At 35.5% G+C, this 23,418-nt stretch overlaps 1 protein-coding gene across 3 annotated transcripts in view; it reads right to left on the reverse strand.

The window, feature by feature from the left end:
• The window catches only part of LOC106623482 (MPN domain-containing protein CG4751), a 263,160-nt gene that overhangs the window by 199,531 nt on the left and 40,211 nt on the right, over positions 1-23,418 (reverse strand). Inside the window, exon 2 of one of the 3 annotated variants that reach the window (XM_070106622.1) lies at positions 9,936-9,968. The exons of the other annotated variants lie outside the window; for them this stretch is intronic. Coding sequence (XP_069962723.1) covers positions 9,936-9,968 — 33 coding nt within the window. The remainder of the gene's footprint in view (positions 1-9,935; positions 9,969-23,418) is intronic. 3 annotated transcript variants of the gene reach the window in all.

Below are 23,418 nucleotides of genomic sequence, written 5' to 3' on the forward strand. Positions count from 1 at the left end.
ACGCTCTAAGTGTTGCGCAGTCGAACCGCACAAATATTTACGAAAATTTTATGAAAAGGAATGCAGAAAAACTAGACTCGAGTTGCTGGATTCTTTTTGACCGTGTGAATGCACAGAGCGACACCAAAAGAAAATTTGAAAAAAATGAGACCCTTTTGAGTCCCAATGTAAAAGCGCACATACTTGTACAACTAACCAACCACACTATACACCGACACCCAAATAAACAAAAAGGATTGTTCAGACCAGAATGGCCTCTTTTTGTTTCTCGACACCCGCTCGTAAAGGAAAAAAAACATTAAACAATTTAAAATATTTTATTATATAATATAAAAGTGAAATTCTATATCAAATCAAAATCAAGTGTATTTAACATTAAACAATTTAAAATATTATATTATATATAAGTGAAATTGTATTTCTGAAAGAATAAAAGCAAAGTGAGTAACTAGTGCCTAAAACTAACAGTAAGACACTGACTCAGATTTTTTACTTTGTGTTTGCGATATTTATATTAAAATCAACCTCAAATGATATATATTTCATATAAACCTCAACCAGAGGACCGGAAATCAGTATATTAGGATGTAAGGCTTAGACCAATTCCATTCATACTCAGCGCTAAACCACAATATTTTTAAAAATTGTCCACTCAATTTCATTAAATATCATACACATTGACCGACCTAAAAGATAAGTTATAAAAGGTGGATATAGAAGCATACTGTAACCATAAAAATACTACTAATTTCTAGAATACTCGACCTAACAGGTTGACCGATTTTTTTGCAATAGGCGTGTTTTATTTGACCAACGCGTTACGCTATTTACTTATTTTGTATGGAAGACTTAGCCAACATATTTATATTGGCTTGTCAAGACCTATCTTAACTTGTATAGGCATACCCAGTTTATCTTTTTTTTTTCATTCACAATAGTTCAATTTTTGAAGAAAAAAGTAGTTGACAATAACGATAATCCTTAATTTGACAGATGAAAATGTAAACAAACCAAAATTACAGATTTTTGTGGATGAGTATTGAGTTAAAATTTAGACAAAATGGGAGTATTTGTTTTCAGTTTTTCGTACTCTAGAACAAAATAAATATATTTGTATAGTACATTAATATTCGTTTAAAAATTTAAAAATTCAAATTATTTTCTTCATGTCAGACATTTCGATATAAATTGAATACCAGCTGTTCTTGCCCGCATAGCCAACACGGTTCGTTTCTAAACAAAAATATGAAATAAGCTAAGTGCGTTTTATTTGTAAAGCGATTTAGCTATTGAAAGAATACGACTGCATTTATACTTGTTTTATATGGGAAGTAGGCGTGGTTATAGTTCGATTTCGCACAAATTCGCGATGTAAGATAGGAATGTCTGGGTAATGTTACACAACAATATTGGTCAAGTAGTCCTTGAGGTATAAGATTTCACCTAAACGTGAACAGTGCTACTCCCATTGTCGAATTATTCATTAATTAAGCCTTTCCATACCGTATAGGATGTGAAAATTAATGCTTCTGACGAATTTATTTAGTTAGTTATCGCACTTAAAGTAGTTTTCAACAAAAGCGTTATATAGAGAGTAAACGGGGTTAACACCGCATTTTCACTGTGTGAATGTGCCAAAAATATTTGTCTTGAGCAAGTTTTTTTGATATTACTTTAGTGGTTTGTGAGATATGTAAATACACTAGGTAGAAAAAGTCTTCGCTCACTGGGTACAAAATCTAAAATAAAAGATTGACCATTTAGAGATTAAAAAAAGTACCAGCTTATTTCGTGCCTCCAAACACACCGTTATATTCTTTTAAAATAAAAAAAAAATTCCAAAGTCAAGTATTCCTACTTGCGATATTTCCAGCGGTACCCCTTGGGCTAATAAAGCAACAAGCAGGATCGCTTATAACACATAAGCAAAGGCTAACAAAAACTCATATATATTACAGAAATACATACATACATATGTGCAAATACCGATTATTTAAATACAAAATTTTTGGGCTTTAAAACTTTGTCGCGAAAAATATTAACCGCAAGTAACATCCTTTTAACAACATACATATATGCATACATAATCACATGGTACATACATAAATTAACTACTTCTAAAAGTTCAAATAAAAAAATAAAAAAATTACTGTTGTTCAAATACCTGCCTGCTTAATTCGTGTCTCCAAACACACCACTAGAAAAAATACAAAAAAATTTTATAAGTCAAGTTCATCGACTTGCACACTTTCCAGCGATACCCCTTGGGCCAATAAAGCAACAAGCAGGATCGCTTAGAATTTATAAGCAAAGGCAGAAAGAAAAAAAACAACAACAATAACATTATCGGCATTTATGTATGTACACATATTTTCTTAAATATTGGCATATTTCCCGCGCTACATATATACCGCAGCCCAACCTTTTTGCTCTTCTCATTTCTATAACATAACAAGTAAGGAAGGGCTAAGTTCGGATGTAACCGAACATTTTATACTCTCGCAAAGTCAAATGGTATACTCGTTTGATATTTCTTTGTGGATTGGCTGATATTTTCGGTAGAAGGTCAACTATAGGCACTGGGGTCCACATATTTAGTACTTAGGGGCTTGAACAGTTTTGGTTCGATTTAGACAATTTTTGATCACAAGGCATACTTTAAACGTATTATTCACGCAAAGGTTTACCCCGATATAATCATTGTTGCTTGATATGCATAGTGGAAAGTGAAAGAATCAGATGGAATTGAAAATGGTGTTATATGGGAAATAGGCGTGGTTGTAGTCCGATTTCTCACTATAATATAGAAATATGAAAATAACGTTATGTACCGAATTTTGTTGAAATTGGTTAAGCAGATCTCAAGAAATGGGTTTTCACCTAAAAGTGGGCTGGGCCACGCCCACTGTCTAATTTTGAACGCGGTTCCTATAAAGTCATCTCATACCATCCCAGAGATAAAATTTAATGTCTCTGGCGTGTTTAGTGCTTGATTTATCGCGCTTTTAGTAGTTTTTAACAGTACCGTTATATGGGGAGTGGGCGGAGTTGCCACCCGATTTCAACTATTTTCACACCGTCAATAGAAGTGCTAAAAACATTTTCTTCCAGTGAATTTTGTTATTATAGCATTAGCGGTTTAGGAGATATGCACATTAAACCTATTAGAGGTGAGACCACGCCCACTTTAAAAAAAAAATTTAACTGCAGATGCCCCTCCCTAATGTGATCCTGTGTACCAAATAACAGTCTTGTTTTTTATTGCGGAGCTTAGTTATGGCAATTTATTTGTTTTTGATTAATGGCGTTTTGTGGGCGTGGCAGTGGTCCGATTACGCCCATCTGCAATACCAACCGTCTCACGGTACCAAGAAACATGTCTACCAAGTTTCATAAAGATATCTCAATTTTTACTCAAGTTAGAGCTTGCACGGGCGGACAGACGGACGGACGGACGGACGGACGGACGGACGGACAGACAGTCACCCGGATTTCAACTCGTCTCTTCATCCTGATCATTTATATATTTATATAACCCTATATCTAACTCGATTAGTTTTAGGTGATACAAACAACCGCTAGGTGAACAAAACTATTATACTCTGTAGCAACAGGTTGCGAGAGTATAAAAAGTAATATATTTACAACTATATATATAGAATATAGGCACTCAGCAAAACTTTACAAAAATCGCGTTACATATATGCATGTACATATATGTATATGTACAAATGCCAATATAACTAAAAAGTATACGATCAAAACGGATTAGCATATACAAACATATGAAAATGAAAATTAACATACATAGGTATGCAGATATATATACATTTGTTATTAAGAACAATTTTATTTTCGCGTTCCTTTTAAACAAATGTATATAGATACATATAATAAAAACGAATATACATACATACAAAATATACAAATTATTCGCGAGTGAAACGAATACCCAGTAAGCAATTTCGGCAATTTTTAAGATAATAATAATACGGACATACATTTTAATAAAATCTAAATTGACTTGTCCGATAAAAACAAAAAAATTATAACAGACTAATTTTACAATCAGTTTCAACAAAAAAAAAAAAAAATTTAACTACAGCTTTGGGCAGCAAACTAAAATTTTTTACTACAACCGTATTATAACAAATATTTAATACAAAACTATTTTAATAGCTAGTTAATAGCTTTCTTTTTTTATTTAAAGATTTATAAATGCAATCTGATAAATCGAAAGAGTTTAAACCACGAACACCTCTATCATTAGAAAGCACAAGGCACACCCGCAGAAGCTACACGCTCAAAGCAGGGTGCAAAACAAAAAAAGACCAAAGACAATTCACTGTCAAGGTTCATAACTGAAAGTGACAGTTTTATTAGATACTGCACACGGTTTTCGGCTTCGCCTATTAACGACAATACAGAATCAGTCCTAAATTTAAAAATTCAAAGCATAGATAATATATAGGCACGCGTTCTGACAGCGTACGATACAATATCAGATACTGACGACGCTGAACTCCCAGAAAACATTAAAGCTTCGGCGTCAGCCAAATATGAAAACTGCCTCGATCAGTACGAAACTACGAAAGCAATTATATTAGACCAAATAAATTTATTAAGTCCATGTAGAGCCACTCCTCCTCCGAGAGTAGTTACAAATCCAAAAGAAAACCTAGATAAGTACCAGCTTGTGATACTGAAGTTTTTCATGGAGGTTGCGATCAATGGCCGTTCTTTCGGGACATGTTCACTGCCGTGTATATCAACAATCCTAAACTTTCACGAGCACAAAAGCTGTACCATCTCAGGTACAAAACAAAAGGGGAAGCAGACAGTATTGTCAAGCGTTTCGCTTTGAATGACGAAAATTTTAATCTGGCTTGGGATGCACTGGTCGAAAGATACGAAAACGAAAGAGTATTGGTAGATAACCAAATAACTATTTTAATGAATTTACCAAAAATTCAACAAGAAACCAGCCAAGAATTTCAAAAACTATACTCGACAGTGACTAATTGCTTATCTGTGTATCCACAGAATCGTGGGAACCTATCCTATTGTAGTAAATATTTGCGCAGCGACACTACCTGATGCTGCTTTGCTACGATGGGAGCAATCACTAGTGGCAAGAAAGAAATCGCCAAAATGGCATCAAATTAAAGAATTTTTAACAACTCAGTACGAAATAGCTGAGCGAGTAGATAAAAAGGTAGTTAAGCCAAAATGTCATCAAAATGACTCAAATAAAAACTTTTTTAAACCCCAAGTCAGTAATAACACACAATATAATAGACACGTTAATAGAAGCCAAACATTCGTGTCAAATCAAACAAACCATTGGCAATCATTATGTGAAATCTGGAAAGTAGGACATAATATAAGATCTTGCGAGAAATTTAAAAAAATGTCCGTTTCAGATAGAAACCATCTTGTCCGACAACATAAACTTTGCATCAACTGTCTGTCCAATTCTCACGGGACAATAGACTGTGAAAGCAAATTCAGTTGTGTGTACTGTCAATGACGACATCACTCATTGCTTTACATAACCAATTTTACAAATATGAAGCAAAATCATATACATAAAACCACGGGCCTAGTCGCGACAACCAAATCAGGTAATCCCGAAATCCCGAATTCCGAAAATAAAGAGGAAAATTGCCAGTCAAAAATTCCAGTTTTCAAATTTCGTGAATGGGCGGAAGAATTATACAAAATTCAAATAAAGTTTGCCAAATCACCATAGTCTCTCCACACGCGGATATACGAATAGATGCACAAGCCATTGTTTTACCGCATCTCACTAATTTGCTTACAAGCTATGAAGTAAATAAAAAACAGTGGGAAAAATGCTCATATCTCAAATTAGCAGATCCCAACTGCCATACCCCATCACAAATCGACATGTTATTGGGCAGCGACTTACTACCTCAAATAATTCTTGAAGGTATACAGAAAATCTCTAATAAATTGTTAGCCCAAAACACAATTCTCATTCACTCACAAACTCGGCATTCAATGGAATGCGATAACAGATCAATTCTCATATACAATTGAGTCAATATCTGCAGTATCCGCCACCGCCAAACGTCAAATACTTTCCTCGGTGGCCAAACTTTTCGACCCCGCAGGATGGCTTTCGACAATAATGATTCAAGCAAAAATCCTCATTCAAGAACTGTGGCAAGATGGCACTGAATGGGATGAGCAAGTGAAACCCATACGTTTAACAAAATGGGTTCAATTTGCTAACAATCTACATACCATCTTGGAAATTCGAGTTCCTCGATGGGTAAATTTTGCACCTGACTATAATGTAGAATTACATGGCTTCTGTGATGCCTCTGAAAAGGCCTATTGTGCAAAAGTTTACGTACGCACTGAATATGATAACAAAATATCGTCACGTCATTTGGTAGCCAAAGCCAAAGTTGTTCCCCTGAAGACACTAAGCATGCCACGGCTCGAACTGAATGGTGCACTTCTGTTAGCAAAACTAGTCTTAATTGTCCAAACCCATCTGAAATTAACCAATCACAAAATGTACTTTTGGTCAGATTCAGAAATAGTTTTAGCATGGTAAGAACAACCACCATATACCTGGAAGACTTATGTATCTAACCGTATATCTCAAATATTAGACTTATTTGGCCCAGCACAATGGCAACATGTTGCAAGTGCAGATAATCCAGCGGATCTTGGGACAAGAGGCTGCAAACCACTTCATCTCACCAGCACTACACTGTGGTGGAACGGTCCTACGACGAGGAAATCCGTCCACAACGCAGACCAGTCACCGGCACAGACAACAAGGGAATCCCGTCCAGTGCCAAAGAGTACATCGCCCGAAGCCATCCAGAGGGGCACGCTCGCGGCGACCTCCACCACCCTATGGTCATCGCAACCAGCGGCAAAGGGCACTCTGCAACAGTTGCAGAGACTTCTAGGCAATTAGTTCGCCTAGGGGGGCCGGGATGTTCATGCGACTTCTAATCCCGCGAAATTATTACAACTAAGCTCACAACCCACCTTACAACATCATACAACATAACACAATGCAACATCATACACCACCTACAACACGCCATATCACCCACCAACACAACCATATAGTGCGCTTTTACATTGGGACTCAAAAGAGTCTCAAACCAGTTTATTGTGGACGAGGGGACGACGAGGAAAGACGAAGGGACCGTGCCACTTGTGTTCGGGTGGCACGCTTTGTGTTCTTCTTCGTAACAGCTCGCTGCTACCCCTTTCAGCATTCACTTTCACTTTCAAATTCTTTGAATGGTTGCAAGAGCGCTCGGTTTCAAATGAATTCGATCGCAAATTTGAGTTCTGTTATCTCCTTTTGTATGTAATATGCAAATATGGATGCATAGAACAATAGACATATTTTGAAAAATTGTAAATAAGGAGAAAATTAAGATATAGATTATGGAGTAAAGAAATTATGAATGTTTAATGCGGAGTAATGAAATTATGAATTTTTAATAATTAAAGATTAGGAAATTTCTGTTATAAATTTGGTCTTGAAAATATTAGTAGCGGATATTCAATACATTCTGGTGGATTAGGGAATTCCCGTCTTAAGTATTTCTTTGAAACTATTAAGCGGGTAGGTATTATGCATATTGTTCTACCACATTCATGCTAATTCATTGCAATCAAAATGTGGGACCACCATCCCAACATACAAATGAAATATGCAACACGCTCTAAGTGTTGCGCAGTCGAACCGCACAAATATTTACGAAAATTTTATGAAAAGGAATGCAGAAAAACTAGACTCGAGTTGCTGGATTCTTTTTGACCGTGTGAATGCACAGAGCGACACCAAAAGAAAATTTGAAAAAAATGAGACCCTTTTGAGTCCCAATGTAAAAGCGCACATACTTGTACAACTAACCAACCACACTATACACCGACACCCAAATAAACAAAAAGGATTGTTCAGACCAGAATGGCCTCTTTTTGTTTCTCGACACCCGCTCGTAAAGGAAAAAAAACGTAGCAGCGCAGTTTGTCCGGAAGTGCCCCAAAAGTAAGTATATTTAACATTAAACAATTTAAAATATTTTATTATATAATATAAAAGTGAAATTCTATATCAAATCAAAATCAAGTGTATTTAACATTAAACAATTTAAAATATTATATTATATATAAGTGAAATTGTATTTCTGAAAGAATAAAAGCAAAGTGAGTAACTAGTGCCTAAAACTAACAGTAAGACACTGACTCAGATTTTTTACTTTGTGTTTGCGATATTTATATTAAAATCAACCTCAAATGATATATATTTCATATAAACCTCAACCAGAGGACCGGAAATCAGTATATTAGGATGTAAGGCTTAGACCAATTCCATTCATACTCAGCGCTAAACCACAATATTTTTAAAAATTGTCCACTCAATTTCATTAAATATCATACACATTGACCGACCTAAAAGATAAGTTATAAAAGGTGGATATAGAAGCATACTGTAACCATAAAAATACTACTAATTTCTAGAATACTCGACCTAACAGGTTGACCGATTTTTTTGCAATAGGCGTGTTTTATTTGACCAACGCGTTACGCTATTTACTTATTTTGTATGGAAGACTTAGCCAACATATTTATATTGGCTTGTCAAGACCTATCTTAACTTGTATAGGCATACCCAGTTTATCTTTTTTTTTTCATTCACAATAGTTCAATTTTTGAAGAAAAAAGTAGTTGACAATAACGATAATCCTTAATTTGACAGATGAAAATGTAAACAAACCAAAATTACAGATTTTTGTGGATGAGTATTGAGTTAAAATTTAGACAAAATGGGAGTATTTGTTTTCAGTTTTTCGTACTCTAGAACAAAATAAATATATTTGTATAGTACATTAATATTCGTTTAAAAATTTAAAAATTCAAATTATTTTCTTCATGTCAGACATTTCGATATAAATTGAATACCAGCTGTTCTTGCCCGCATAGCCAACACGGTTCGTTTCTAAACAAAAATATGAAATAAGCTAAGTGCGTTTTATTTGTAAAGCGATTTAGCTATTGAAAGAATACGACTGCATTTATACTTGTTTTATATGGGAAGTAGGCGTGGTTATAGTTCGATTTCGCACAAATTCGCGATGTAAGATAGGAATGTCTGGGTAATGTTACACAACAATATTGGTCAAGTAGTCCTTGAGGTATAAGATTTCACCTAAACGTGAACAGTGCTACGCCCATTGTCGAATTATTCATTAATTAAGCCTTTCCATACCGTATAGGATGTGAAAATTAATGCTTCTGACGAATTTATTTAGTTAGTTATCGCACTTAAAGTAGTTTTCAACAAAAGCGTTATATAGAGAGTAAACGGGGTTAACACCGCATTTTCACTGTGTGAATGTGCCAAAAATATTTGTCTTGAGCAAGTTTTTTTGATATTACTTTAGTGGTTTGTGAGATATGTAAATACACTAGGTAGAAAAAGTCTTCGCTCACTGGGTACAAAATCTAAAATAAAAGATTGACCATTTAGAGATTAAAAAAAGTACCAGCTTATTTCGTGCCTCCAAACACACCGTTATATTCTTTTAAAATAAAAAAAAAATTCCAAAGTCAAGTATTCCTACTTGCGATATTTCCAGCGGTACCCCTTGGGCTAATTAAGCAACAAGCAGGATCGCTTATAACACATAAGCAAAGGCTAACAAAAACTCATATATATTACAGAAATACATACATACATATGTGCAAATACCGATTATTTAAATACAAAATTTTTGGGCTTTAAAACTTTGTCGCGAAAAATATTAACCGCAAGTAACATCCTTTTAACAACATACATATATGCATACATAATCACATGGTACATACATAAATTAACTACTTCTAAAAGTTCAAATAAAAAAATAAAAAAATTACTGTTGTTCAAATACCTGCCTGCTTAATTCGTGTCTCCAAACACACCACTAGAAAAAATACAAAAAAATTTTATAAGTCAAGTTCATCGACTTGCACACTTTCCAGCGATACCCCTTGGGCCAATAAAGCAACAAGCAGGATCGCTTAGAATTTATAAGCAAAGGCAGAAAGAAAAAAAACAACAACAATAACATTATCGGCATTTATGTATGTACACATATTTTCTTAAATATTGGCATATTTCCCGCGCTACATATATACCGCAGCCCAACCTTTTTGCTCTTCTCATTTCTATAACATAACAAGTAAGGAAGGGCTAAGTTCGGATGTAACCGAACATTTTATACTCTCGCAAAGTCAAATGGTATACTCGTTTGATATTTCTTTGTGGATTGGCTGATATTTTCGGTAGAAGGTCAACTATAGGCACTGGGGTCCACATATTTAGTACTTAGGGGCTTGAACAGTTTTGGTTCGATTTAGACAATTTTTGATCACAAGGCATACTTTAAACGTATTATTCACGCAAAGGTTTACCCCGATATAATCATTGTTGCTTGATATGCATAGTGGAAAGTGAAAGAATCAGATGGAATTGAAAATGGTGTTATATGGGAAATAGGCGTGGTTGTGGTCCGATTTCGCACTATAACATAGAAATATGAAAATAACGTTATGTACCGAATTTTGCTGAAATTGGTTAAGCAGATATCAATATATGAGTTTTTACCTAAAAGTGGGCTTGGCCACGCCCACTGTCTAATTTTGAACGCGGTTCCTATAAAGTCATCTCATACCATCCCAGAGATAAAATTTAATGTCTCTGGCGTGTTTAGTGCTTGATTTATCGCGCTTTTAGTAGTTTTTAACAGTACCGTTATATGAGTGGGCGGAGTTGCCACCCGATTTCAACTATTTTCACACCGTCAATAGAAGTGCTAAAAACATTTTCTTCCAGTGAATTTTGTTATTATTTCAACTCGTCTCTTCATCCTGATCATTTATATATATATATAACCCTATATCTAACTCGATTAGTTTTAGGTGATACAAACAACCGCTAGGTGAACAAAACTATTATACTTGTAGCAACAGGTTGCGAGAATATAAAAAGTAATATATTTACAACTATATATATAAAATATAGGCACTCAGCAAAACTTTACAAAAATCGCGTTACATGTATGCATGTACATATATGTATATGTACACATGCCAATATAACTAAAAAGTATACGATCAAAACGGATTAGCATATACAAACATATGAAAATTAAAATTAACATACATAGGTATGCAGATATATATACATTTGTTGTTAAGAACAATTTTATTTTCGCGTTTCTTTTAAACAAATGTATATAGATACATATAATAAAAACGAATATACATACATATAAAATATACAAATTATTCGCGAGTGAAACGAATACCCAGTAAGCAATTTCGGCAATTTTTAAGATAATAATAATACGGACATACATTTTAATAAAATCTAAATTGACTTGTCCGATAAAAACAAAAAAATTATAACAGACTAATTTTACAATCAGTTTCAACAAAAAAAAAAAAAAATTTAACTACAGCTTTGGGCAGCAAACTAAAATTTTTTACTACAACCGTATTATAACAAATATTTAATACAAAACTATTTTAATAGCTAGTTAATAGCTTTCTTTTTTTATTTAAAGATTTATTAATGCAATCTGATAAATCAAAAGAGTTTAAACCACGAACACCTCTATCATTAAGCACAAGGCACACCCGCAGAAGCTACACGCTCAAAGCAGGGTGCAAAACAAAAAAAAACCAAAGACAATACACTGTCAAGGTTCATAACTGAAAGTGACAGTTTTATTAGATACTGCACACGGTTTTCGGCTTCGCCTATTAACGACAATACAGAATCAGTCCTAAATTTAAAAATTCAAAGCATAGATAATATATGCGCACGCGTTCTGACAGCGTACGATACAATATCAGATACTGACGACGCTGAACTCCCAGAAAACATTAAAGCTTCGGCGTCAGCCAAATATGAAAACTGCCTCGATCAGTACGAAACTACGAAGGCAATTATATTAGACCAAATAAATTTATTAAGTCCATGTAGAGCCACTCCTCCTCCGAGAGTAGTTACAAATCCAAAAGAAAACCTAGATAAGTACCAGCTTGTGATACTGAAGTTTTTCATGGAGGTTGCGATCAATGGCCGTTCTTTCGGGACATGTTCACTGCCGTGTATATCAACAATCCTAAACTTTCACGAGCACAAAAGCTGTACCATCTCAGGTACAAAACAAAAGGGGAAGCAGACAGTATTGTCAAGCGTTTCGCTTTGAATGACGAAAATTTTAATCTGGCTTGGGATGCACTGGTCGAAAGATACGAAAACGAAAGAGTATTGGTAGATAACCAAATAACTATTTTAATGAATTTACCAAAAATTCAACAAGAAACCAGCCAAGAATTTCAAAAACTATACTCGACAGTGACTAATTGCTTATCTGTGTATCCACAGAATCGTGGGAACCTATCCTATTGTAGTAAATATTTGCGCAGCGACACTACCTGATGCTGCTTTGCTACGATGGGAGCAATCACTAGTGGCAAGAAAGAAATCGCCAAAATGGCATCAAATTAAAGAATTTTTAACAACTCAGTACGAAATAGCTGAGCGAGTAGATAAAAAGGTAGTTAAGCCAAAATGTCATCAAAATGACTCAAATAAAAACTTTTTTAAACCCCAAGTCAGTAATAACACACAATATAATAGACACGTTAATAGAAGCCAAACATTCGTGTCAAATCAAACAAACCATTGGCAATCATTATGTGAAATCTGGAAAGTAGGACATAATATAAGATCTTGCGAGAAATTTAAAAAAAGTCCGTTTCAGATAGAAACCATCTTGTCCGACAACATAAACTTTGCATCAACTGTCTGTCCAATTCTCACGGGACAATAGACTGTGAAAGCAAATTCAGTTGTGTGTACTGTCAATGACGACATCACTCATTGCTTTACATAACCAATTTTACAAATATGAAGCAAAATCATATACATAAAACCACGGGCCTAGTCGCGACAACCAAATCAGGTAATCCCGAAATCCCGAATTCCGAAAATAAAGAGGAAAATTGCCAGTCAAAAATTCCAGTTTTCAAATTTCGTGAATGGGCGGAAGAATTATACAAAATTCAAATAAAGTTAGCCAAATCACCACAGTCTCTCCACACGCGGATATACGAATAGATGCACAAGCCATTGTTTTACCGCATCTCACTAATTTGCTTACAAGCTATGAAGTAAATAAAAAACAGTGGGAAAAATGCTCATATCTCAAATTAGCAGATCCCAACTGCCATACCCCATCACAAATCGACATATTATTGGGCAGCGACTTAATACCTCAAATAATTCTTGAAGGTATACAGAAAATCTCTAATAAATTGTTAGCCCAAAACACAATCTTTGGATGGATATTAAGTGGCCAAGTCACAGAAAAAATTAATTCCTTCACAACTCAAGTTGAAAATATTTCAAACGAATATCCAAACTATCAACAAACAAAAATTCTGGGAAGTAGAAGAATTACCCAAAATCACAAAACCTTCAGAAGAAGACCTGGCATGCGAAGCCTATTACCAGTCCACAACAACAAGAAACGAACATGGTCGTTATGTTGTGCGACTCGCATTCAAGCCCACCTTTCCAGAAAATATAGCTCTAGGCCACTCTAGAATATCAGCAGTCCAACAATTCCTAAGCTTGAAAAAAAGCTTGATAAAGAAAAGCGAGCTTAAATCAGCATATGATGACGTGATGGATGAATATCTTGACCTCAATCATATGGAAGGAAAATAATAAGGCTAGATAAAATCACAACAAAAGTACGAGTTGTTCTTAATGCTTCAAAGTGTACGAACTCAGGCAAATCACTCAATGATGTATTATATACAGGGCTAACATTACAACCTGATCTCATGCTGCTAATAATAAATTGGCGCATGTTTAAATATGTTTTCAATGGAGATGTAGAGAAAATGTATAGGCAAATTTTAGATGAGAGATGACCAAGATTTCCAGCGGATAGTCTTCCGAAAATCAAGTAATAGTGGAATCAGCGACTACAAACTTAAAACAGTTACCTTTGGCATCAATTGTGCACCCTATTTAGCCATTAGAACATTACATGAAGTGGCAAAAACCTGTCAAACAAATTTGCCTTTAGCAACTTCTGTGCTACATAAACAAACATACGTTGACGATATTCTATCAGGTAGCCACAGTCTCTCATTAGCGTGCGATTCACTATCTCAAGTGGTCAAGTTCCCCCTAAAGAAAATTACATCAAATCATCCTGAGATAATAAAAAACATAATAGGGGAAGTATTATTAGATACTAACTTCCTTAAATTTGAAAAGGCCAGTACTACAAAAACTCTCGGCATTCAATGGAATGCGATAACAGATCAATTCTCATATACAATTGAGTCAATATCTGCAGTATCCGCCACCGCCAAACGTCAAATACTTTCCTCGGTGGCCAAACTTTTCGACCCCGCAGGATGGCTTTCGACAATAATGATTCAAGCAAAAATCCTCAAGAACTGTGGCAAGATGGCACTGAATGGGATGAGCAAGTGAAACCCATACGTTTAACAAAGTGGGTTCAATTTGCTAACAATCTACATACCATCTCGGAAATTCGAGTTCCTCGATGGGTAAATTTTGCACCTGACTATAATGTAGAATTACATGGCTTCTGTGATGCCTCTGAAAAGGCCTATTGTGCAAAAGTTTACGTACGCACTGAATATGATAACAAAATATCGTCACGTCATTTGGTAGCTAAAGCCAAAGTTGTTCCCCTGAAGACACTAAGCATGCCACGGCTCGAACTGAATGGTGCACTTCTGTTAGCAAAACTAGTCTTAATTGTCCAAACCCATCTGAAATTAACCAATCACAAAATGTACTTTTGGTCAGATTCAGAAATAGTTTTAGCATGGTTAGAACAACCACCATATACCTGGAAGACTTATGTATCTAACCGTATATCTCAAATATTAGACTTAGTTGGCCCAGCACAATGGCAACATGTTGCAAGTGCAGATAATCCAGCGGATCTTGGGACAAGAGGCTGCAAACCACTTCATCTCACCAGCACTAAACTGTGATGGAACGGTCCTACGTGGTTAACAGAATCACAAGAAGTTTGGCCAAAGTCTCCCGCTCGCAATATAATAGCTCCTGAAATTCGGAGAATTGAAATTTTTCATATCACTCCTGATGAAGATGATATATTACATCGATTTTCATCATTCCCAAAAGCATTAAAAGTAGTCGCTTACATGTTTAAATTTATCCAAAGTCTCAAACAAAAGGTTAAAGGAATAACAAATGATCCTTCCCTACAACTAAAGCATTCCGACCTGAAACATGCCAAGGTCAGCCTTATTACATATACACAAACTCGCTATTTCATTCGGGGGAAATCAAAGTTAGTCGAAAGACGACCCCTCGATAAGGGAAGCTCACTTCTCCTTTTAAATCCTCTTTTGGACACTAAAGGATTAATCCGGGCACATGAACGACATCCCATTATAATTCCCGAGAAATCCCGTTTTACTTATTTATATTTAATATATTATATCTTCACCAACTTACATTACATGGTGAACATCGCTTGATGCAACAAATGGTCCGACTAGAATTTTATATACTGCGCCTAAAGCCACAAATTAAAAGAACGATTTTTATGTGTAAACAATGCACATTGTAGAAGCACAAAATACGCACGCAGATCATGGCAGCTTTGCCACCTGAACACTGCAATTTTGCTCTTCCCTTTACCATTACTGGGGTAGATTTTGCTGGACCTTTCCAGATAAAGGCCTCTATGTTAAAGTCTTCCTCATTCAGAAAAGGGTATGTGGCTGTCTTTGTATGCTTCACGACAAAGGCAGTACACTTCGAGCTATGTTCGGATCTGTCTACTGCAGCTTTTCTCGCCGCATTTGCACGCTTTGTCGCACGACGCGGATTTCCATCAAAAATTATGAGCGACAATGGGAAAACTTTATCGGAGCTCAAAGAGCCACAGAGAAAGAGTTTGTAAAATTTACTAAATAAGTCTCCCCAGAAATTGTTAAAAAAATATGCACCACAAGGAATCGATTGGCAGTTTATACCCCCTTGTTCTCCCCACATGGGCGGACTCTGGGAATCAGCTGTAAAAAACTTTAAGTCCCATTTAAAGAAAACGGCAGGTAATCATAAATTATATGAGGAATTTACCACACTACTCGCTCGTATAGAAGCCGTACTAAATTCAAGACCCATCTCACCACTCTCGCAAGATCCCTCCGATTTCACAGCTCTTACACCTGGACATTTTCTCAGAGGAGCTCCACTTCTCGCCATACCTGAGGCAGAAGGAAACTCACTCAATTTAATATACCGATGGGAAAAAATTAAGATACTTCATCATGAATTCAGCCATAGATGGAAGGAAGATTACCTTAAAGATCTCCATAAGAGACATCGGTGGAAAACGATCCAGAAGGAACCAAATACGGGCAAATGCGTCATCATACATGATGAATGCCTTCCTCCAACCGAATGGCGACTAGGCCGCATTGAAAAGGTCCATCGGGGACGAGATGGTCACAAAAGAATAGTAGAAGTACGAACACAAACTGGTATACTAACTCGACCATTAGTAAAATTGTGTTTTCTTCCGAACACCGAAGAACCGATTACACAAACCCCGCCAAGACAAGCGCATAAATAAAATCAAAACCGACAATTAATTCGTTTAACTCGGAATACTACTGTTTTTTAATCCGTACATGCAAATCTAACACTAACAAACGCGATTAAAAATTAGCCACAACATATATAGTTACATATTCATATATATATATATATATATATATAAATCTATTTTTCAAACAAAGCAACAAATATCATAATTCAAAATTATGAGCCAAACCATGTTTTAATATATTCCTATTCCAATAGAAATGGACGTAGAAGATATCCACAGCGCTCCCAAGACTTTGAGGTCCGTAATTGCTGCGCCTAGAGCATCTGGTCCACCCATCGCAGCACCAAGGATGCAAAGCGTCACGGCTCCGCACAGCCACTCATCTGCAGCAGCAGTCAGAGATGCAAACGAAGATCAGTTTGATGAGCATATGCCTCCACGATGCAGTCTATGCCGTCGACCTCACGTCCTGAAGAGGTGCACCATCTTCAAGAGCATGAAGCCCGCTCAACGCCAACAGAGCGCCAGAGCCCACTGTATGACTTGTTTGACAGATACTCACTCCACCTTTGACTGTATAACCGACGGATAGTGCCAATATTGCCAACGACCGCATCATACTTTGTTCCATCGATTCCCTCGACGAGGAAATCCGTCCACAACGCAGACCAGTCACCGGCACAGACAACAAGGGAATCCCGTCCAGTGCCAAAGAGTACATCGCCCGAAGCCATCCAGAGGGGCACGCTCGCGGCGACCTCCACCACCCTATGGTCATCGCAACCAGCGGCAAAGGGCACTCTGCAACAGTTGCAGAGACTTCTAGGCAATTAATTCGCCTAGGGGGGCCGGGATGTTCATGCGACTTCTAATCCCGCGAAATTATTACAACTAAGCTCACAACCCACCGTACAACATCATACAACACAACATAACACAATGCAACATCATACACCACCTACAACACACCATATCACCCACCAACACAACCATATAGTGCGCTTTTACATTGAGACTCAAAAGAGTCTCAAACCAGTTTATTGTGGACGAGGGGACGACGAGGAAAGACGAAGGGACCGTGCCACTTGTGTTCGGGTGGCACGCTTTGTGTTCTTCTTCGTAACAGCTCGCTGCTACCCCTTTCAGCATTCACTTTCACTTTCAAATTCTTTGAATGGTTGCAAGAGCGCTCGGTTTCAAATGAATTTGATCGCAAATTTGAGTTCTGTTATCTCCTTTTGTATGTAATATGCAAATACGTATGCATAGAACAATAGACATATTTTGAAAAATTGTAAATAAGGAGAAAATTAAGATATAGATTATGGAGTAAAGAAATTATGAATGTTTAATGCGGAGTAATGAAATTATGAATTTTTAATAATTAAAGATTAGGAAATTTCTGTTATAAATTTGGTCTTGAAAATATTAGTAGCGGATATTCAATACATTCTGGTGGATTAGGGAATTCCCGTCTTAAGTATTTCTTTGAAACTATTAAGCGGGTAGGTATTATGCATATTGTTCTACCACATTCATGCTAATTCATTGCAATCAAAATGTGGGACCACCATCCCAACATACAAATGAAATATGCAACACGCTCTAAGTTTTGCGCAGTCGAACCGCACAAATATTTACGAAAATTTTATGAAAAGGAATGCAGAAAAACTAGACTCGAGTTGCTGGACTCTTTTTGACCGTGTGAATGCACAGAGCGACACCAAAAGAGAATTTGAAAAAAATGAGACCCTTTTGAGTCCCAATGTAAACCGACCACACTATACACCGACACCCAAATAAACAAAAAGGATTGTTCAGACCAGAATGGCCTCTTTTTGTTTCTCGACACTCGTTCGTAAAGGAAAAAAAACGTAGCAGCGCAGTTTGTCCGGAAGTGCCCCAAAATCAAGTATATTTAACATTAAACAATTTAAAATATTATATTATATAATATAAAAGTGAAATTCTATATCAAATCAAAATCAAGTTTATTTAACATTAAACAATTTAGAATATTATATTATATATAAGTGAAATTGTATTTCTGAAAGAATAAAAGCAAAGTGAGTAACTAGTGCCTAAAACTAACAGTAAGACACTGACTCAGATTTTTTACTTTGTGTTTGCGATATTTATATTAAAATCAACCTCAAATGATATATATTTCATATAAACCTCAACCAGAGGACCGGAAATCAGTATATTAGGATGTAAGGCTTAGACCAATTCCATTCATACTCAGCGCTAAACCACAATATTTTTAAAAATTGTCCACTCAATTTCATTAAATATCATACACATTGACCGACCTAAAAGATAAGTTATAAAAGGTGGATATAGAAGCATACTGTAACCATAAAAATATTCTCTACTAATTCCTAGAATACTCGACCTAACAGGTTGACCGATTTTATTGCAATAGGCGTGTTTTATTTGACCAACGCGTTACGCTATTTACTTATTTTGTATGGAAGACTTAGCCAACATATTTATATTGGCTTGTCAAAACCTATCTTAACTTGTATAGGCATTCCCAGTTTATCTTTTTTTTTTTCATTCACGATAGTTCAATTTTTGAAGAAAAAAGTAGTTGACAATAACGATAATCCTTAATTTGACAGATGAAAATGTAAACAAACCAAAATTACAGATTTTTGTGGATGAGTATTGAGTTAAAATTTAGACAAAATGGGAGTATTTGTTTTCAGTTTTTCGTACTCTAGAACAAAATAAATATATTTGTATAGTACATTAATATTCGTTTAAAAATTTAAAAATTCAAATTATTTTCTTCATGTCAGACATTTCGATATAAATTGAATACCAGCTGTTCTTGCCCGCATAGCCAACACGGTTCGTTTCTAAACAAAAATATGAAATAAGCTAAGTGCGTTTTATTTGTCAACGATTTAGCTATTACCTTTTGACGGTAAAATAAAACACGCTTAATAACATCATTGAAAGAATACGACTGAATTTATACTTGTTTTATATGGGAAGTAGGCGTGGTTATAGTTCGATTTCGCCCATATTCGCGATGTAAGATAGGAATGTCTGGGTAATGTTACACAACAATATTGGTCAAGTAGTCCTTGAGGTATAAGATTTCACCTAAACGTGAACAGTGCTACGCCCATTGTCGAATTATTCATTAATTAAGCCTTTCCATACCGTATAGGATGTGAAAATTAATGCTTCTGACGTATTTATTTAGTTAGTTATCGCACTTGAAGTAGTTTTCAACAAAAGCGTTATATAGAGAGTAAACGGGGTTAACACCGCATTTTCACTGTGTGAATGTGCCAAAAATATTTGTCTTGAGCAAGTTTTTTTGATATTACTTTAGTGGTTTGTGAGATATGTACATACACTAGGTAGAAAAAGTCTTCGCTCTTTGGGTACAAAATCTAAAATAAAAGATTGACCATTTAGAGATTAATAAAAGTACCACCTTATTTCGTGCCTCCAAACACACCGTTATATTCTTTTAAAATAAAAAAAAAATTCCAAAGTCAAGTATTCCTACTTGCGATATTTCCAGCGGTACCCCTTGGGCTAATAAAGCAACAAGCAGGATCGCTTATAACACATAAGCAAAGGCTAACAAAAACTCGATATATTACAGAAATACATACATACATATGTGCAAATACCGATAATTTAAATACAAAATTTTTGGGCTTTAAAACTTTGTCGCGAAAAATATTAACCGCAAGTAACATCCTTTTAACAACATACATATATGCATACATAATCACATGGTACATACATAAATTAACTACTTCTAAAAGTTCAAATAAAAAAATAAAAAAATTACTGTTGTTCAAATACCTGCCTGATTAATTCGTGTCTCCAAACACACCACTAGAAAAAATACAAAAAAATTTTATAAGTCAAGTTCATCGACTTGCACACTTTCCAGCGATACCCCTTGGGCCAATAAAGCAACAAGCAGGATCGCTTAGAATTTATAAGCAAAGGCAGAAAGAAAAAAAACAACAACAATAACATTATCGGCATTTATGTATGTACACATATTTTCTTAAATATTGGCATATTTCCCGCGCTACATATATACCGCAGCCCAACCTTTTTGCTCTTCTCATTTCTATAACATAACAAGTAACGAGGGGCTAAGTTCGGATGTAACCGAACATTTTATACTCTCGCAAAGTCAAATGGTATACTCGTTTGAGATTTCTTTGTGGATTGGCTGATATTTTCGGTAGAAGGTCAACTATAGGCACTGGGGTCCACATATTTAGTACTTAGGGGCTTGAACAGTTTTGGTTCGATTTAGACAATTTTTGATCACAAGGTGGCATACTTTAAACGTATTATTCGCGCAAAGTTTTACCCCGATATAATCATTGTTGCTTGATATGCATAGTGGAAAGTGAAAGAATCAGATGGAATTGAAAATGGTGTTATATGGGAAATAGGCGTGGTTGTGGTCCGATTTCGCACTATAACATAGAAATATGAAAATATCGTTATGTATCGAATTTTGCTGAAATTGGTTAAGCAGATCTCAATATATGGGTTTTCACCTAAAAGTGGGCTTGGCCACGCCCACTGTCTAATTTTGAACGCCGTTCCTATAAAGTCATCTCATACCATCCCAGAGATAAAATTTAATGTCTCTGGCGTGTTTAGTGCTTGATTTATCGCGCTTTTAGTAGTTTTTAACAGTACCGTTATATGGGGAGTGGGCGGAGTTGCCACCCGATTTCAACTATTTTCACACCGTCAATAGAAGTGCTAAAAACATTTTCTTCCAGTGAATTTTGTTATTATAGCATTAGCGGTTTAGGAGATATGCACATTAAACCTATTAGAGGCGGGACCACGCCCACTTTAAAAAAAAAATTTAACTGCAGATGCCCCTCCCTAATGTGATCCTGTGTACCAAATAACAGTCTTGTTTTTTATTGCGGAGCTTAGTTATGGCAATTTATTTGTTTTTGATTAATGGCGTTTTGTGGGCGTGGCAGTGGTCCGATTACGCCCATCTGCAATACCAACCGTCTCACGGTACCAAGAAACATGTCTACCAAGTTTCATAAAGATATCTCAATTTTTACTCAAGTTAGAGCTTGCACCGGCGGACAGACGGACGGACGGACGGACAGACAGTCACCCGGATTTCAACTCGTCTCTTCATCCTGATCATTTATATATTTATATAACCCTATATCTAACTCGATTAGTTTTAGGTGATACAAACAACCGCTAGGTGAACAAAACTATTATACTCTGTAGCAACAGGTTGCGAGAGTATAGAAAATAATATATTTACAACCATATATATAAAATATAGGCACTCAGCAAAACTTTACAAAAATCGCGTTACATGTATGCATGTACATATGTGTATATGTAAAAATGCCAATATAACTAAAAAGTATACGATCAAAACGGATTAGCATATACAAACATATGAAAATTAAAATTAACATACATAGGTATGCAGATATATATACATTTGTTGTTAAGAACAATTTTATTTTCGCGTTCCTTTTAAACAAATGTATATAGATACATATAATAAAAACGAATATACATACATATAAAATATACAAATTATTCGCGAGTGAAACGAATACCCAGTAAGCAATTTCGGCAATTTTTAAGATAATAATAATACGGACATACATTTTAATAAAATCTAAATTGACTTGTCCGATAAAAACAAAAAAATTATAACAGACTAATTTTACAATCAGTTTCAACAAAAAAAAAAAAAAAATTTAACTACAGCTTTGGGCAGCAAACTAAAATTTTTTACTACAACCGTATTATAACAAATATTTAATACAAAACTATTTTAATAGCTAGTTAATAGCTTTCTTTTTTTATTTAAAGATTTATAAATGCAATCTGATAAATCAAAAGAGTTTAAACCACGAACACCTCTATCATTAGAAAGCACAAGGCACACCCGCAGAAGCTACACGCTCAAAGCAGGGTGCAAAACAAAAAAAGACCAAAGACAATTCACTGTCAAGGTTCATAACTGAAAGTGACAGTTTTATTAGATACTGCACACGGTTTTCGGCTTCGCCTATTAACGACAATACAGAATCAGTCCTAAATTTAAAAATTCAAAGCATAGATAATATATGGGCACGCGTTCTGACAGCGTACGATACAATATCAGATACTGACGACGCTGAACTCCCAGAAAACATTAAAGCTTCGGCGTCAGCCAAATATGAAAACTGCCTCGATCAGTACGAAACTACGAAAGCAATTATATTAGACCAAATAAATTTATTAAGTCCATGTAGAGCCACTCCTCCTCCGAGAGTAGTTACAAATCCAAAAGAAAACCTAGATAAGTACCAGCTTGTGATACTGAAGTTTTTCATGGAGGTTGCGATCAATGGCCGTTCTTTCGGGACATGTTCACTGCCGTGTATATCAACAATCCTAAACTTTCACGAGCACAAAAGCTGTACCATCTCAGGTACAAAACAAAAGGGGAAGCAGACAGTATTGTCAAGCGTTTCGCTTTGAATGACGAAAATTTTAATCTGGCTTGGGATGCACTGGTCGAAAGATACGAAAACGAAAGAGTATTGGTAGATAACCAAATAACTATTTTAATGAATTTACCAAAAATTCAACAAGAAACCAGCCAAGAATTTCAAAAACTATACTCGACAGTGACTAATTGCTTATCTGTGTATCCACAGAATCGTGGGAACCTATCCTA

The sequence above is a fragment of the Bactrocera oleae genome, chromosome 3 (assembly GCF_042242935.1).
Source record: "Bactrocera oleae isolate idBacOlea1 chromosome 3, idBacOlea1, whole genome shotgun sequence".
Classification (NCBI taxonomy): Eukaryota; Metazoa; Arthropoda; class Insecta; order Diptera; family Tephritidae; genus Bactrocera; species Bactrocera oleae.